This window comes from Microtus oregoni, unplaced genomic scaffold (genome assembly GCF_018167655.1).
Source record: "Microtus oregoni isolate MIOR12 unplaced genomic scaffold, Mior012 000018F_ref0000195, whole genome shotgun sequence".
Classification (NCBI taxonomy): Eukaryota; Metazoa; Chordata; class Mammalia; order Rodentia; family Cricetidae; genus Microtus; species Microtus oregoni.
Genome location: NW_024543077.1, coordinates 15,834,928 through 15,854,017, shown reverse-complemented (window position 1 = coordinate 15,854,017; position 19,090 = coordinate 15,834,928). Strand labels below are relative to the sequence as shown.

Below are 19,090 nucleotides of genomic sequence, written 5' to 3'. Positions count from 1 at the left end.
AGAGCACTGGCTGTTCTTTCAGAGTACTGGGGTTCAGTTCCCAACACCCACATGGCAGCTCAACTGTCTGTAACTCCAGTCCCAGGGTACCCAACACCCTCATAGAGATATGCATGCAGGCACACCACCAATGCACATTACAGTAAATTGGTATAAAGAAAAAAAATAGAGAAACAGAGTTGGGATTAAGGAGATTTAAGGTTAAAGTGAACTGTGGGATTTAAATAGGTTTCATTCCTCTCCGTCTTAACAAACAAAAAAGGGTCCTCTGGGACACAAGGCTGCCCTATAAACAGGAGAAAGCTGTCACCCAACGAGTTAGAGCTCATTCTCTTCTCTGCGGTGCTGCAGTCTTTTTATAGGGTGTCAGATCCCATTGTCACTGCGGTGCTTTCTTCTTCTAGGTTTTCAGATGTTAGATGGTGTCTTTGGGCTGCTATAAAGTCGAACAGCCCTGCGTGAGATTTTTCTATAAACCTAGAAATAATTTCAGTGTAAAACCATCAGAGAGGATTTCTAGTCGGAAGTAAAGTTGGTACAAGTATTTTAATTCTTTTGAGATGCTTAAATATGGTTAAAAGAATCACTCATTATTTCTCAAGCACTAATTGCTGTGGAAGAAGCATTTTTATGGACTTGCCATATGCTTTTGTGAAGACAAGCTTAAGCAGGGACTGGAGATTAGTTGACACATGCCACTTCATGCGTGTCCCCATGGGCAGGGTTAGGCTAATTTATGTTTATTGCCCACACACTGTGTGTTTTCCTTTCCAGTGAAGGCGCTGTTGTGGGACAGTTGCTGACGTGTCCCATTCATTCATGCCGGGCGACATTGCTTTAGTGATGCAGACGCGTTGCGTTCTTTTACGTTGCATCTGTTTAACTCTGTGAAGCTGTTACTTCACTTGTCTAAAACACCTGAGGGCTCTGATAAAGAGCTGACCGACCAATAGGTAGGCAGGAGAGAGAAGTAGGCGGGGCTGGCATGTAGAAAGCATATATAGGGGGAGAAAGCTAGGGGAGGGAAGAGGAATGAGAAGAGGGGGAGAGGAGGATACCAGGGACTAGCCACGTAGTAAGAACAGAAGAAATATATAGAATAAGAAAGGTAAAAAAAATAAGATGCAAAACTTAAAGAGAAATAGAATAATTCAAGTTAGAAAAGCTGGCTAGAAACAAGTCAAACTGAGGCCAGACATTCATAAGCCAGATTAAGTCTCCATGTATTTATTTGGGAGCCGAGTAGTGATGCCCCAAAGAGTTAAAAAAAAAAAAGCCAACTGCAGAGCTCTGTCTTGGAGAAAATTTCTGCAGAGTCTTGGGGTAGGGACATTTTACCTGTGTTTATGTATGTTGTTCTACCAATAATTATCTTTTACTAATGCTTCTGTTGTTTTTTTTTCTTTTTTTTAAATTTATTTATTTATTAAAGATTTCTGTCTCTTCCCCGCCACTGCCTCCCATTTCCCTCCCTCTCCCCCAATCAAGTCCCTGTCCCTCATCAGCCCAAAGAGCAATCAGGGTTCCCTGCCCTGTGGGAAGTCCAAGGAACCCCCACCTCCATCCAGGTCTAGAAAGGTGAGCATCCAAACTGCCTAGGCTCCCACAAAGCCAGTACGTGCAGTAGGATCAAAAACCCATTGCCATTGTTCTTGAGTTCTCAGTAGTCCTCATTGTCCGCTATGTTCATCAAGTCCAGTTTTATCCCAGGCTTTTTCAGACCCAGGCCAGCTGGCCTTAGTGGGTTCCCGATAGAACATCCCCATTGTCTCAGTGTGTGGGTGCACCCCTCGCGGTACTGAGTTCCTTGCTCGTGCTCTCTCTCCTTCTGCTCCTGATTTGGACCTTGAGATTTCAGTCCGGTGCTCCAATGTGGGTCTCTGTCTCTGTCTCCTTTCATCACCTGATGAAGGTTAATATTCAGGAGGATGCCTATATGTTTGTCTTTGGATTCACCTTCTTATTTAGCTTCTCTAGGATTGCGAATTATAGGCTCAATGCCCTTTATTTATGGCTAGAAACCAAATATGAGTGAGTACATCCCATGTTCCTCTTTTTGGGTCTGGCTTACCTCACTCAGGATAGTGTTTTCTATTTCCATCCATTTGTATGCAAAATTCAAGAAGTCTTTGTTTTTTACTGCTGAGTAGTACTCTAATATGTATATATTCCATACTTTCTTCATCCATTCTTCCATTGAAGGGCATCTAGGTTGTTTCCAGGTTCTGACTATTACAAACAATGCTGCTATGAACATAGTTGAGCATATACTTTTGTTGTATGATAGGGCCTCTCTTGGGTATATTCCCAAGAGTGGCATTGCTGGGTCCAGGGGTAGGTTGATCCCGAATTTCCTGAGAAACCGCCACACTGCTTTCCAGAGTGGTTGCACAAGTTTGCATTCCCACCAGCAATGGATGAGTGTACCCCTTTCTCCACAACCTCTCCAGCAAAGGCTATCATTGGTGTTTTTTATTTTAGCCATTCTGACAGGTGTAAGATGGTATCTTAAAGTTGTCTTGATTTGCATTTCTCTGATCGCTAAGGAAGTTGAGCATGACCTTAAGTGTCTTTTGGCCATTTGAAGTTCTTCTGTTGAGAATTCTCTGTTCAGCTCAGTACCCCATTTTATAATTGGGTTGATTAGCCTTTTACGGTCTAGTTTCTTGAGTTCTTTATATATTTTGGAGATCAGACCTTTGTCAGTTGCGGGGTTGGTGAAGATCTTCTCCCAGTCAGTGGGTTGCCTTTGTGTCTTAGTGACAGTGTCCTCTGCTTTACAGAAGCTTCTCAGTCTCAGGAGGTCCCATTTATTCAATGAGGCCCTTAATGTCTGTGCTGCTGGGGTTATACGTAGGAAGTGGTCTCCTGTGCCCATGTGTTGTAGAGTACTTCCCACTTTCTCTTCTGTCAGGTTCAGTGTGTTCAGACTGATATTGAGGTCTTTAATCAATTTGTATTGGCATATAAACAGAGAAGTCGACCAATGGAATCGAATAGAAGACCCTGACTTTGACCCACAAACCTATGAACACCTGATTTTCGATAAAGGAGCTAAAAGTATACAATGCTTCTGTTATTTTAATTTCCTATTAGTTGGAATGATAGTACATAAATGAGATCTATCTACCTTAAAAATGCTGGTTCCTAGTTGAAGTAGCTTGCTTGTGCTACTAAAGAGTAGAACATTTTCGTCCATGCGGTGCTCATCATTGCGGTGGGTCTTCCTCATTGAGATTTAATCCATGTGGGGAGATTCTGTTTCTGCAGAGATCTATGCATCATGGATGCTTCCCATGGCTTTAGTGGGAAGCCAGTTATTTGAGTATGCATTAAAAACCGATGCATTGTTATTTTCATCCTGCTGTGGTAGACAGATGTTTTGTTTAGGACTGTCTCAGAAGACAGAGTCTTGCTTTCTGATTGGTCCCAATAGAATTAAAATGCCCTCCCTTTTTCCTTTTTTGAGAAATGTGTGCCTATCAATTTAAAACTCTTTATTTGAAAAGTTATTTGACGGTTATTAGTGAAATTAATTCTTGATGAGCCATTATTTTTTAATGTTCTCTTGTTGAAAGTGTTTTGTGGTAAGTACTCAGTTGTGAATATGCTGTGCATCTGATTTTCCTATTGGAAAATGTAAATTTCACCCCTTCTTTGTAGTGTGTGTGTGTGTAGGGGGGACTGGGATGAAGACCGGGTCTCTCTATAGTCCTGGCTGTCCTGGAGCTCACTATATGGACCAGGGTGATCTCAAACTCTGTAGACTCTAGGTTTTCAGTTCTGACTTGAATCTTATACACTAGAGCTTTGTAGTTAGTTACAATGGGGAAATAGTAGGCTGTGAAAAAGACAGAAGGAAGGGAGAGAAAGTATAAACTTAATATTGAATTATCAATAGGCATTTCTATCTTTAGTCCAAGGAAATTGAAGCACATATCAAGAAAGCCCCTAGAGATATACTTATGTTTTCTAAAAGGTTTCCAATTTCTTGACATAGTGTGAAAGAAAAGTACAGTAGCAATGGAACAAAGATGTTGGGGAATAATCAGTAGAAACTGAGGGAGTTGAGCAGTGACTGGGAAATGAGCCTGGGAGGCCTTTAGCACCTACAGATGGCATGTGTGGGCTGAACTGAAGCAGGAGGGCTAACACAGGTACCACATCGCATACCGGAGCACAAGCTCCCAGAGGCAGGACATCTGTGGTGCCTGAGAGTTTAGTGCCTGGTCACTCCTAAATATATATGATCGTTAGTGTTGAAAACTCCTGGTTTATTGAGCATTGTTGTTCGTTAGTCTTACAAGAACCTTCTAAAGCGTAGGAATTTGTATTATTTCCTTAAGCTAGGTATCTTTCTGAAGGCCTTTGGTAGGAGCTCATCTTTGTTTCATTCTTGATCTTTCTTTCTCCGTCTGACTATTTTGTCTGAGAGTGTGTTGGGGTTGGTGCTCCAGTGTGCCTGTTTATGGGGGTTCGTTGATGACGTTGCCTCTTTTTTCCCCTTTTCTCATTGGACTTGTCTTATTTTTTAAGAATTCGAAGGTGAATAGCCTTGCTTTGGTGTGCCAGGCAGGATTTATTTTTTGGAGCACGGTGGCTCTGCACTGTGTACGGTCCCTTGAAGTTGTTGGGCGGTCCAGTTGCAGCTGTAGTTTGTTTACTGCTTGCCCGTAGAAAGTTTGGTGTTGATGGGATCTGTTTGCAAGCAATGCTATGTTTTTATAGGAGTTGAATCTTCTTGGATGCGTGGGGCATTGACTAAAGAGGTGCTTGCTTTAGCAGTGGGTCCACAAAGCCAACCTAATTGATTTGACTTTCCCATTGTGGTAAGTGAAACCATAAACGTTTTCTGAATTAGAGCCCCTGCTGGAGAGAGGACTAGAGAAGGAAAGATGGCTTCCAAAGTCTTGGAGTCAGACTTTTGCAACCGTTGCTAAAGTTAAGTTTTCTTTAACACATTGGGGAAAGCCTTGTTGTCTGCATCTGGGACAACTAGGAAAAAACCCATGTAGGTAGAACAGCCTGGAGTCCGTCCAAACACTCTTCCACCAGAGTCTCAAAGAGCCATTGTCTATGAGGCTTTGAGCCACAGAGCTCATTTCACTCTACTAAGCTGCACCCTATGGTATCACAGAGCCTCGCAGTTACGCTATCAGCTTACGTTCAGATAGAGATAACTGTTGTTGTGTTAAGTGTGATCTGCTAGTGTTTGGATATACAGCTCCCACCTCACACCATCCTACCTTACCCACTGAGTTCTTTGTGATTCTGGTATTCAGACTTAGATTACCTAAGCTGGACACAGGCCAGTGTTGCTTGGTCCATTTCTCTGAAACCTCCCTTAGCCTGAACTCTCAAAGTATCGTCTGTTATGAGGTCTGTTATGTGGGAGTTATTTTATTCGTTGTATTCATTGAGTGTTTGTGAGAGCAGCAGTGGTGCCCCATTCATCTTTACCTCCACGATGTGGAATTCAAAACGCAGTAAATGACTGGTAAAATAATAGGAGAGAAATATCTTAGGGGTGAGGAACACAAAACATAGTTCCCTATAAACATCTTCTTAGCTTTTTCTTCACATCCTCCACATGTCTCTAGAGCATGTCTGTGACTTTTGCAAGAGTCCTGTTGCTGCCATGGCCAGTGGCCTTTAAAGGCCAACATTGAGGCAACCAACTGACTTCACTCTTGTAGTTTCTGTAACATTTGTTAGCTGCTTATGAGTAGTGATATTTATCCCCAGTGTTTCTTATTTGAAGTGATAGACGTGTTATTTGGCTTGATTGAATGTTTTTACATATTGTTCATAAACCCAGACGTCACTTTGTACCATATACCTATATACTACATAAATCATCAGTTAAAAAGTTACATAGTTGTTAAATAAAAAAAAAAGAAAGAAAAAAGAATATAGGGATGCCGTGAGTGTGTTTGCCAGAACTGTTTTGTTTTCTTTCCTGCGTGGAGTGCACAGATTCTGAGAGCGCCCTCCATCTTCCTTCCCTCGCTCTTTTGTACGTTGCGGTTTAATAGACTGATAAAGTTTTCCAAGAACATTTTTTTCAAGTCTTGGTAGAGTGAGGGGTGTTCACTGATAAAACTGGTCACACTTGATTCCCTCCAGAGTCCAGAGAACACTCAGAAACGAGTAAGTGAACAATCCCAGTGTTTCCCTGAAATGGCACCGTGACCCAAGGACAGTTAGAGTGCAGCTTTTCAACAGTTAGCTGCAGCTCATCTAGAGCTGCAGGGTTTTGAGGAAGTTTTTGTCCAAGTATAGGAATTGTAGATATTGGGCGTCATTGATATAGAAGAGTTGAGTTGTAAAATTTAGGTTTCCTAAAGGTTATGTTTAGGTTTGGTAAAATAACACCAATATCTAAAAAATCAGTCCATATAATGGGCATTTAATTGTAAATGCTTAATCATAGCAATTGCCAGGGCCATGTGGAATTGTAGTCATTTGATAACCGTCTTCTTTTGAGGAATACCCATCTTTTATCAACTTTTAAAATAATACTGAAGTGTTTCTCATATAGGTTTAATGAAATGAATTCATAGAATTGCAGTGTTATAATGCACCACGTAGCCTTTTCTGGTACCCTCAGCTTGTCTTTACACCATTTTCTTAGTTGATGTTGTCTTTTTCTTTATGTTTTTAATGCGGTCTTCTATTCCTGTCTTCCATTGGTCTCTTTTTTTCTTGTTTCGTCCTTATGCGCCACCCCTCTGCAGTGTCTGAACTAGCTCTAGGTCACGTGGCATGCAACCAGGGTGTCTGGATAGACAAGAACACCTACGAAACTGGTAGGATAGAGACTACACACTTTCATGTCTCCGCCTTGAAGAGTCAAACCTACCCTCTAGCTGTGACATTTTCCCAATGAAAGATGGTGAAGAAAAGCTTCCCTGAGACAGAGAGAAGGGGCATGTAGGGATGTCTGCGGGACAAGGAAGGAGTCTTGAGTGAAGCAGGGAAGAGCTTAGACATGGGTTTATTTAGAGCAGGGTCCGCTTGGCCCTGCATGTGCACGGGGAAGCTGGATGTGCTTCCCTAGTGTTCAGCTGGATACCATCGCCAGCTAAAGTAATATGAAGACTGTTCATAATCTCGCATTCAAAATGAAGGAGCTCAAGATACATTTCAGAACTGGAAAAATGAATCTCATGTAAGGGTAAGCATTTCAGGGGATTAGCTTTCTTTTCCTTGCAGAAATGAATTTACATAGATGCCTTCTTATATGTCAGTCTTATTTTCCATTTTTCCTCAAATCCAATGAGATGTTTGTTTGCAAGACTTATTGTCTTTTTTTTCTTTGAATCTCAAAGTGCTTTGTAGCGTCTATGTTCTAGTGAGGTTTCAGATACATGTCACTGTCCCTCATGAAGATATTCCTCAGTGCATGAATACAGTGATTCATTTCCTGATGTCTTGCCCCCCAGCATGGTCTTTACTGCTATTTTATGGTCAACCACTATAGTTGACACTATGTTTTTCTTTCTTTCTTTCTTTCTTTCTTTCTTTCTTTCTCTCTCTCTCTCTCTCTCTCTCTCTCTCTGTCTCCCTCCCTCCCTCCCTCCCTCCCTCCCTTCCTCCCTCCTTCCCTCCGTTCCTCCCTCTCCCACCCTCCCTCCCTCCTTCCCTCCTTTCCTTTCTTTCTTTTTTTTTCTTTCTTTCTGTTTTTCGAAACAGGCGTTCTCTGTGTAGCTTTGCAGCCTATCCTGGAACTAGCTCTTGTAGACCAGACTGGCCTCGAACTCACAGAGATCCGCCTGCATCTGCCTTCCAATTGCTGGGGTTAAAGGCGTGCGCCACCACCGCTTGGCTGACACCACATTATTCTTTCCACACAGTCTTTAAGCTCCTTGTTTGTTTCCTTTCTACACGGACCCACAGACTTTGTTTGAACTCCTGTCACCAGTCCCTGTTTATGTAGGTGCTGGGGAGACCCAGGACTAATGCAGAAAGCCCCTGCTCCTGAGGGATTTATAGCGTGGTTGGGTGGGAAGATAAACAAATGAAACAAATTAGTGTATAGAACCAGTGAGGTGTGATAAGGAGTGAAGGGCGAGACTGTACCGAGGAGGTTGGTGGAGAGCTGTATAAAGCCGGGGCCAGCTGAATGACCCAGGGATTGCTGGGCAAGACCATGGTAGATGGAGCAAAGAGGAACATGGCTGCAGCAGGTGTAAGCATTGAGGAAGCGAAGAATGGCCCACCCTGACTGAGCAGAACCCAGCAGGCTCTGCAAGTCCCTCTCAGTTCTGCACTGTCGGAGGGGACCAGCCCCGCCTGGAGCCCTTGCTGTCCAGGTCCAGTCAGTACCGCCTGCCTGGGGCAATAAATGGCTTATCTTCTAGTTTCAGGTTGGGTACAAGCATTTTATCTGTGGCCAGATTTTTCTTTGACATTTTCCCTTCTTTGTCCTGCCTTCTCCGCCCCCCCCCCCCCCCACACCAGAAGATACCCTCAAGAAATCCAGTGGACTAGCGTCTTGGTTGAGCCAGATGTTAGGAAGCTCTGACCCAGGTGTGTAAAAGGCAGCATGCGGTTGAGCATACACATATGCATGCGCCAGAGTGCAGCTTCTGCCCCTGCAGTTGCCTTTCCTCTCTATCTGTCTTTGTTTATGACCCTCTTCCTCCTCGTTATACCAGAAGTTCGGAACTGTGCTAGGGCTCCCCCTTTTTGCTAGGCCTCCAGTCCATTCAGTCTTCAGGTAAAACAAAATGCTTCTTTATCTCCCCTCCCTAATTCCATTGCCTTCTTTAAGGTCTTGTCTAAACATTTGTCCTTGCTTCCTGAGTGTCCCCCCCCCCCTTCCCTCCTTGTTTAGGTCCGTTTTCTACAGCATTTCCTTGTTGAACAATGAAAACCCCCACATAGCCCACCTTCTTGCCTTGTCCCATAGGACTTCCCTTTTGGATTCCATGGCAGCTTCATATGGGGTAAAATGCCTAAATTCTTGCTGTGCTTTCCATGGCCCTTTATGCCCTGGCATGGAACCTTCTGGCAATCAGCTTGCACAGTTGCCACCACTGTGCTTGGCTATCTTCACAGCCAGCTTCCACCTGATGCTGCAAGCTGTCCCTCACATACCCTTCTCTTCCTGGCCCTCAGATTTGCGTTCCTTCCTCTGTGGAGTCTGTTCTGCACTACTGAAAGGAGGTTATTTGTACCCTAACACGTGCTGTCGAAAACCTGCTTCATCAGGGATGCTTGTGTCTGGCACTCAGGAGGCTGGCACATGAGGATTAAGTGTTTGTGGACATCACATCTGCATAGGCCATTGAGGGCCATCCTGGGCTACTTAGTGGGGCCCTGTCCTAACACACCAGCACCATACTTATTTTATCACATTAAAATAATTTGTTTTATTTCTTTAGCTTCGTCTTATGGTAGATTTTGTTAAGTGCTTGAAAGTATTGTCTAAAGTTTATTTCTGAGTTAGATCTAATCTGACCTTCTTGCAAATGTAATTTCTCACAAACATAAATATTTGATAATTATAGTCTCCTGTCTTGCATGCCATGTGTTTATATATCTGCTTCTAGTGTTAGAGTGCACTCAGGTCCTTGTGCGTAGTAGGCTCTTTATTTCCAATCACTTATTTGGCTCCTTGGCTGTAGAGAACACTGTTGTTCACAGTACATGCTTGTGGAATAGGTAACTAAAAGAGTAAAGGAGAGTTTTTTCATCAGCCCTTTATTTTTTAAACAGAATACCTTAGTAAACAAGAATATTTCACATACAGTTTCAGGAAAAATAAACCATAGGAATTATTATGGTGAAGTGACCAAGCTGACTTGAATCATGGATTATTTCAGGGAGCACTGAATGTGGGAAGGGAGTTTGCCTAAGATAATTTTAGGACCCAAACACGGAGTTGGGAAATTGATTAGTTATTTTAAGGATATAGTCAATATTTTATAGATGCCTCGCTGTGTGTTATAGGGGAATGAAAAAAGCCAGTGATTGCTTGGTTTGTACTCAAGGACTTTAAAACAGGGATGATACCAATAATAAAAGAGCGTTTTATGAAACAGCATATAATTAAATCCTAAGTGATTCAAATACAGAGCGACATTGGCTTTGCAAAAGGGAGCATTTTTTGGGTAGGAGAGATGAGCAATTCCATAGAGAATCTCAAGTCTTGAAAGACATTTTGGACTTAGAGTCTGTTCTTCAGACATAGTGTTCATACAATTCTAGAGTGTTCTGATATTACAGCCACAGCTTGGGCTGGGGAGCCAATTCTGCCCTAAAGTATTTGCCGTTTGTTGGTTCCCAGCTGCTCTACCCTGAAATAATCAAACAGGAACTATATTATTTAAAGCACTGTTTGGCCAATCATTTAAGTGTATTGATAGCTAGCTCTTACATCTAGAATTAATCCATTTCTAGTGTTTTGTATTTTACCACAAGGCTCGTGGCCTACTGGCAAAGTTCTACCATGTCTGTCTCTGGGCAGCAGCTCCATGGCTTCTCCTCACTCCTACTTTTTCCTCCCAGCATTCAGTTTAGTTTTCCCCCATCTAGCTAAGTTCTGCCCTGCTATAGGTCCAAAACAGTTTCTTTAATCATTACTGGTAATCACAGCACACAGAGGGGACTCCCACATCTCCATGCAAACATGGGGACCTGAATCTAATCCTAGAACCCATGTAAAATGCCAGGCACGGCAATACATCCTTATAGCCCCGGCACCGGGAGGGCAGTGTAGACTATTTGTGAGTTCCAGGTCCGTGGGAAATAAGGTGGATGGCTTCTAAAGAATGACACCTGAGCCTGACTTCTGAAATGCAAATGCACACACACACACACACACACACACACACACACACACACATTTATAACTTATTTCTTAGCTGGGTAAAGAAGGAAGTACATAACATAATATTTTTATTTTAACAGGTTTTTTTTTTTTGTTTCTGTTGATTTGTTTGATTTGGGTAGGATTTTGTAGGGACTTTTCTTTTGTGTTGCAGACAAAAATCAAGGTCATTATTTCTGAGTCATTCAGAGTGATGAGGGTGAAGTAGCAGGAAGGCAAGGTAGTTCATTTGGATCAGCGGGGATGTGATGGGCAGATTGTTCTTTCTCAGCCTGCTGGCCACACACAGACTCAAGACCAGAGCTCCCCATTAGCGTAGTGGTTACCGTCTCTCATGACTATATTCATCATGCAACTAACGTTTATGAAGTGAGATTGCCATGCCACTTTAAAATTGCTTGTGCGAATTATTTTCCAGTTTTGTTGCACTTTAATTTATGAACCTTGGTGGCCTGTTTTCAGGCACAGCAAACCCTAAGACAAATATGAGGGATGATAGATCAGCCTCTCTCCTGTAGGGGGCGCTAAGAGAGTAGCAGTTTAGTACTCCTTTGCCACCCAGCACCTTCTGGCATGACTTGGCACAATTTACTTCAAGATTGTGTACTCTGGTTTGTGCTGGCATTTTATTTTTGAGGGTGTTGTGGGTCCTAAGCCCACAGTAATTCTTCAAACTCACAGCTATGCATTCTCTCACTTGGGTTCAGTAAATGCCACACCTGTTTGATTATTTTTTTTTAACCTCATGTGTTTGAGGCATGGTAATTTTAGAGTTCTCATTAGGTCTCATTTACATATGACAAATGTATGCATATAGACACATTAAACCATTTTCCAAACGCTTGCAACATTGCTGATAGTAGCCTAAACTTGGCCTTTTGTAGGACCTCAGATTATTATTTAATGGGATTGTCACTCAGGACACTTACTGGCTTCCTCTAGTGCTTTTAAAAAAATTGAATTGAGCATGATAAGGTGCATCTCTTGATTAAATGTGTTTCCTCCTGTGCAATCACCATTAGCTGTTTGGCTTCTATTCCATATGCTTTTGAAGCCAGCCCTGCATTGCAAATCAATAGCTTTCTGGAGAGACAGTGTGTTGTGAATTGCCTGGACAGCATATGCATGCTTCCCTTGGCTGCAAAGCTGCTGCAGAGCGCGGTTACTCTGCCTTCCTGGGAACTCCACAGGCAAGTCCATCGTGTTTGCAGGAAAAAAAAATAGATTATTTTAGGGAAATATTGAACTGTTAAAGCTTCTGATACTGAACATTAGCATGTCCTTTGTGCTCTTCTGAGACCATTTTTTGGTTCTGCTCCACTGAGATCAGCTTCTCAGAGTGATTTCTGGATTTTTTCCCCCCTGCTTATGCTTCCCCCTCTCTTGGTTGTAGTACGGCCGTACCATTTCAGCTTGCTAGTGCAGAAAGATGTGAATTCAGTTGCTGTGTGAGGCTGGCCTGGTGCAAGCACATTGCTAGAGATATGTTAAAGAGTTCCAGGTGAATCCAGCTTGAGAGAGACAACCGCAAAACGGTAAGACGGAGCATGCCTGGAATCCTAGCAAGGGTTTTTATTTGGAGCATCTCGGCAAGTCTGAATCCTGACTCACTCATTTACAACTTGAAAAGGATTCATTTTATGCATGTCATTTTACTCCCTCCCTCTATTTAACTGCCAGGACTGCCAGAGATTGATAAAGGGTAATTTAAATTAAGGATCTGATGGGGGGTTACTCAGGGAGTCTCCGGAGGCTCCCGAGGCTATTGCTTGTAGTTTGTAAACACCAGTGGCGGAGATAAGATGAAGAAAATGTTCAGAGACTGCTTCTTTGCCAGAGCTGAGCCGGATTTCTTGGAAACTCGTCTTTTTTTTATAGCTTAAAGAGCCCTTTGCTGATTGTTTTGCCTGGTTATGCTCGGCTGAATGCCCTCTGAGTCAGGCGACTGAAGGACGGGAGACCACTTTTCCTCCGGGTAAACTGATGGCTGTGAATTCAGCTGCCTTGGACCCGAGTGGAATTGATATCTCTACTATGTTAGAGATCCGCAGCTTTTTCTCTGCTCACCCTCTCCCCTCCTTGAGTCCTGAATGCACCTGGTTCAAGCGTGTTGCCGGGTAGAGGTCAGGGCGCTGTCATTTAGCATCACTATATCTATAGTGGTTCTGGTTTCCTGCATAGAAGTGGTATTTCTCCATGCAGTTCTGCTGGAAGTGCTGGCTCTGCTAGTGGATTGTTACCATTGTAGACACGGATGGAGAACCCCTGCATGCTGAGAGGCTGGGGTAGTAGACAGCCTACTCCATCCAAAATGAGGCTTGCCTGCTCAGGGAGAAGATGAAGAACCAGGTTGGGATATAAACCTTGACAGAGGATGAAATTCTACTTGTCTCCTTGATTGAGGCATAGTATTAAGTAGTGGGGGGGTTTGAAGTTGAAGGATATATTTTTATATTGTTCACATTGAGTAATACATTAGATGATCCTGTGAATTTGTCTAGGTCCACCTTTCTTGAAGGTGCTAAATATTAAGGATGTCAGTGTTAGATATTTTGCTTTAAAATATTTTACTTTGAATGCTTCAACATAGGAATTCACTTGAACTGTGCATGCTGTAGTCGGGGAATATCCACTGGCCAAATTGTCAGCAACTTGCATCTTGGCCAGAAACTAGTTTTATCTAATTTTGTGATACCAAACAGTCTAAGAATCAGCTAATTGGGAAAAACATTGATGGAATTTAGGATTCACAGTAAGTGATTTATTGGAGGAGGAGCTTCTTTACTTATTCAAATTTAAGTGTAAATCTGGGCTTTGATTTCTAGGAATGAATATTTGGATTTTGTTCAAAGGAGTGTTGGAATCTTCTTGTGTTTTGGTCACTTATTATTTTCCCAAAAAGTAAATGGAAACATGAACTGTTATTTTCACCTGATTCTATTGAGATGATGCACTGCTTGCTCTGGCTTTTCCTGAGAGTGGTATGTTCTAGCTATTTATATTTTTACCTTCACTTTGTGTAAGCTGGGAGGTTTATTTTCTCATCCTGTGACAGAAGGAACGGTACATCTGCCAAAAATAATTTTAAGAAGGGGACTAGTAGAGTGGTAATTTGACATTATGTTGCAGTATCCCTCTCCTGTCTTTATCACGCAAACATTTATTATCTATATACTGTGTCTAAGACACTGGGAGACACGCTTGCAGAAAGAAGAGGGGAGAGGGAAGGCTCTGGGGAAACGTTCCCATTTCCCCTGCAGTCTGCACCATGTGTCCTCTCAGAGAGTAACTCTGGAACGACTGCTGAGGAGAGCCTCTTTCCTGCAGGCAAGCATTCACTTAGGTACACACATTTGTGCACAGTCTGCTGTGAGACACTGTGAGCGGAACAGGTCGTTCTGGTTCCTGTCATCATGGAGAAATTCTGTGGGAAATTTTTGTTTTTCCACTTTGGTAATGGTGAGAGAGATACTGTCTGCCTTGATTTTTTTTTTTTTAATAATTTTTTTTTATTAAGAAAAGAAGAAAAAAAACATAAACAAAAAACAAGTTTCCACCTCCTCCCAGCCTCCCATTTCCCTCCCCCTCCTCCCACCCTTCTACCCCTCCCCCCACTCCTCTCCCCCTCCCTCTCCAGTCCACAGAGCAGTCCAGGTTCCCTGCCCTGTGGTAAGTCCTAGGTCCTCCCCCCTCCTGCCTTGATTTTTAAAACTATGTTTAAAATGCACATTCCACAGAACTTGCCAATTTTAGATTGACAGGACAGCGGCATTATTGAGTATATTCAGTGTTCTGCATTAATTACCTCTATCCCTTCCCAGAACTTCCCACCATCTCAAACAGTTAAGTAATAACTACCATTCTCCCTTCTTCTCCCCCTTCATAACCGTGATTCTGCTTTCTGTGCCCGCGAGTCAACCTCCGCTAGGTACTGTGTTTCTTGTCAAATGGAATGACGTCGTATTTGGCTTCTTTCGCTTAGCACGTTTTCACAGTTCACTGATATAGTACCATACATTGGAATTTCATCCTGTGGAGGGTATACTTGATTTTAATATGGAAAAGATAGCGGTTTTCCTCCTTAGTATAGGGTGTCACTAAATCAAGTTCCCATATGGACACTGTAGTGGAAAACTTAGAGCTTCTAAAAGTAGTAGCCTGTGGAAACAGCAAGGCGTGAGGACTAGCAATGCACCCCGAGAACCACCCACCGATATCTGGTTATTTCCATGGCCTGGTGATTGAGCATCGTACCTGGACTGCTTACATTTTCTTGTCTATTCATTGCTGCTAAGAGAGCTGTGATCAGTCGGTATGTCCATCGTGAAGCGGGATTGCGACTTCTGTCATCATTATGATTTCGCCTCACTGCGCTCCCAGTGCCTTGCTCATTCTAGCTATAAGCAAAGACATCAGAACACCACTCAGGTTTCCTGTGAACGCTGTGCCCTGGATACTTTCTGGCCCCAGTCCCGTTTGTAGTGGACAGTCAACCAGAAACCCTAGCTTCCGCGTTAGTCAAGAAGAATGGAGAGAAGGTATATGCTTGATACCACAGTAAACAGTTTTTCATTAGACAGGCAAGCTTAGCTTCATCAATAAAGTTTTCCTTTCTTGATTTTCTCTACATACCACTTCCCTTACACCCAAGATATTTTTCTAATAGTTGTTCCTTTTTAAAAGGTCATGTCATGGCCCCACCCAGAGCCATGTATTTGTTTGCCAATGTCTGTACTGGATCCCTGGAAATTTTGTATCTATGTCTGCAACTCCCTGTTCAAGGCACCTAAACATTAACAGAGGAGCAATGTTTATTATAAGTCATCCCATCTTTCTAAGTAGCCTGCATCCTCCTAGTCTTGTTTTTGTTTTTTGGGGGGTGAATGGGATCTTATATTGACATGCTGACTTTTTCAACTTAATATCTAGCTGAGACCTTCCGCCTCTGCTCTCCAAGTGCTAGGATTACGATGTTTCTAACCACACTTGGCATCCTGTCCTTAATGATTCCTAATGCATCATGCTCTTCTGTTGTTTTTTTTTTTTTCCCTCTGTTATTGCCTGACTTTTCATATGAGGCAGACTCTGAATTAGATTAATTAAATGAATGTTTACTTGGGTGGTGAGCTGGAAGAGAGGCAGGAATGGCAGGCCAGAAAACCACATCCCAGTTAATCTGCGTTGCTTTCATCGTGCTTTTTCTCTCCTATCAGCAGCAATGAGGTGGAAATGGATGGACAGTATTGTGCGTGGGATGTAGGTTTCTGGGGACACATGTGCAGTGGTCAGGAGCTTCTGCTGTGTAGTTTGGTCCTGCAGTGAACCTCCACTCCCATTGTTTACTCTCTGCATTGGACAGGTTGCTTAGCTCATGTGCATTTGAGTTTAATTACCCATGAAACTGAGATAATGATGTCCCCTCCTGAGTTCTTGTAGATTATGTTAGCGGTAGTTTTTGTGGTAACTGCTATAGAAGAGTTCCACGGTAGCTGGCCATCGTTAGTGACATTGTCACCTTATCTAGAAGCCCTCAATTTCCCCCTCTGTTTTCTAACAGCTACATTTTTTTTTTTTGCAAGGTCCCAGATCCTTCTCCAGTTTGCCTCATTAGAGGATGCCTTAGTTTTACAGAAGATAAAAGGAGGTTGTAGGAGGTTGCTCATCTCTGCTTCTCATCCACCAGACTTTGGAAGGGTGTCTGTTGCAAAGACATGCTTTCCTGTCCAATCGACAACCCATTTCAACCAGCAGCCAGTTTCTCCACTAAATGAGATCTTGCTAAAAACCTTGGCCATGAAATGCTTGTGGAAGCTCTGGGTTTGTTTCAAGGGGCAGACAAGCAGCAGGGGGTTTTCATCCTGCTGCTCTGTTCTGTTCACCTTGGCCGGCTTAGTGAGGAGTCGCTATGCTATTGACTCTTCCCTGGTGTGGGAAAGGAGAACAGGTCTTCCTGAAGTCAAGGGGCGTTGTTATTAAAGAGTCACTATTGGTTTTATTATTGCTGAAATTTTAGCTCTTCACCGTGAATGGGCCAATTGTGAGGGCTGCATTGAAGGACACTTCCATGTTTTCCCAAAGGCTCCTTGTTCCCTGTGTTTCTCTTCAGGAGCTCTGTGTGGTTAGTGGCCCACATTTGAGTCTCTGAAAATGGCAAGAGCTTCAGAAGTCTCTCTTATATTCAGTGATGCCCTGTATTTCTCAGCATTCTTTGGTCAGGTTTTATTTAGATGGATTTTATTGGAAGATAAACATCACACTTTAACCATTGTAATTGCCAAGCACTAATAATGCATTTCATTTTTATTAAAGATGTTTGATCCAGGTGAGATGATAGAAATTGTGTTCATTTCCTATGTGTTTCAGAATAAGATCTTAGTATGGCATTTTATCTCTTCTTCAGGGAAGAATTTTTAAAGTATTTATAATCTTCATTATTACATATTCCTATAGTTACCAGGTGAAAGAGTGCAGGCCCGACTGGATTGGTCTGATCTCCAGTAGCGTGTTCCTTTCACTTTCCACTCTTTAATGCCATTGTGCTTCCTGCATCTTGCGTGAGGGGCAGAACAGAGAGGAACTTGAAAGGGATACTCTGTGAAGATAGAACTGACCTGGTTCAGCACAAACAAGCCAGGGGCGATTCCGTGAGGCTCAGAAGTGAAACAAGAGGATTCGGATGGCACCCGGCACTGACCTTTGCACAACTTTTCCGGCAGATGACAGCTTCTGGAGTCTGTTATGATGTCTTTTAGAAGGTGAAATTCAAACAGTAGGAGTTCCAGGACGGGCAAAAATCCATCCTGGTTAGGATACACCATGGATTTCTAACTCAGCTCATTTTATTTGCTCTGAGAACTCCTGAAATGGTGCATGGGCTTGGTGTTTAAATTGCTGTGGCTCATGTTAATCTTCCTGACCAGGTTCCTTCTCTAATGCATAATGGAGGATCTTTTGAAAATACACAGTGACTTCCCCTTCTCAGGAAGGACCAAAGGCAGAGCTTAGTGAAAAGGAGCACTCTATATAAACCTGTAGCGTCTTCGAGAGAGGAGAAAAAGGTCCTTTTGTGCTGGAATAGATTTTTTTCCTTTTTCTTTTCTTTTCTTTTCTTTTTTGGAATAGATATTTTTGAAAGCTTTAAAGGAACAGTGTCTTGATGAAGAAACTAATTATCCATGCATTGAAAGCCTGTTTGTATGACTTAATGTTTCAGTTTCCGTGGGGATTGTTAGTTGGTAGAGCCTTCAGTTTGTGGAACAGCAGGACAGGGTCACTCTCTGGCCATATGTGGATTCTCATCATCCCACATACGCCTTTTCTGGTCCCTCTTACTGCAGATATGTGGTCAGGGAGAAAACACAGACATCAGTTCTGCTGTTCGAGCTCCCAGCCGTGGATACTCATATGGGCATCCTGCGTGAATGCTATTTTCTTAATTCTCTTTCTACATGATGGTATTTTAGGCAGATTACAATTGGGGATATCAAGCAGGAGTCAGAATTTGTATGATACCTTCTTTGACCTTTTGGGATGCTTGGTAAAATTTTACTGGGACCAGCGTTTGAAGGGTGTTCCGTTCAGCTTTCCACACACTCGGAGCCAGAGCCCAGGTCCTTTTCCAGTCTAGACAGGATCATTCCATTCCGCCAAGCAGGCAGAGGGCTCCCTCCAATGGCAGGGCTTGCTGTAGGGTAGGTACACAGTACTTTGTACACATCTATGTCTTTAAAATGTTTCCTTCCTAGATCTAGGAGTAACTTCTTTCTAAACCTTTTCCCTCCAAAGATGCCGAATAAACCTTAGTAAACAAGTGGAGCACAGTTTTGGATTCAATTCTCTTGAGAAAAATATTAATACTGTTAAAAAAATAGTCATGATGGTTAATGTTGAAACATTTTCTAGAACATATAAATGCTCCTTTACTAGAAATATACAAGTACATTAACCTATAGGCAGGAAGCATACTGTAATAATTTGTATATATTATTCGTTTTTACCTTAATCTCCTTGCTTTTTGTTTTCAAATAGAGAGTACTTATATACACATTGGCCGTATATTGTTAGAAAACTTTATTTCCATGTGCAAAATAATAGTAATTATCTGAATTTGCAATCCTATTTTGTGGGAAGTTTGAGCAAAAGTTTTAGTCAAAGATGATGACGCACTTGTCACCCCTGTGGTTTGAAGAAATGAAAACAAAATTTGTTTCTAAAGGAGTTGACTTTTCTCCTTTATTTGACCATAATAACAAT

At 42.5% G+C, this 19,090-nt stretch overlaps 1 protein-coding gene across 7 annotated transcripts in view; it reads left to right on the top strand.

Moving 5' to 3' along the window:
- The window catches only part of LOC121458907 (cyclin-dependent kinase 14), a 530,655-nt gene that overhangs the window by 93,554 nt on the left and 418,011 nt on the right, over nucleotides 1-19,090 (top strand). The window contains exon 1 of one of the 7 annotated variants that reach the window (XM_041668287.1): nucleotides 11,902-12,027. The exons of 2 other annotated variants lie outside the window; for them this stretch is intronic. In XM_041668287.1, the coding sequence (XP_041524221.1) occupies nucleotides 11,959-12,027 (69 nt within the window). In that variant the 5' untranslated portion in view covers nucleotides 11,902-11,958. Of the gene's footprint in view, nucleotides 1-11,901; nucleotides 12,028-12,199; nucleotides 12,373-12,436; nucleotides 12,540-12,709; nucleotides 12,813-13,023; nucleotides 13,187-19,090 lie in introns of those variants that run through there. 4 more of the 7 variants (XM_041668289.1, XM_041668290.1, XM_041668292.1 and 1 more) reach the window with 4 other exon arrangements.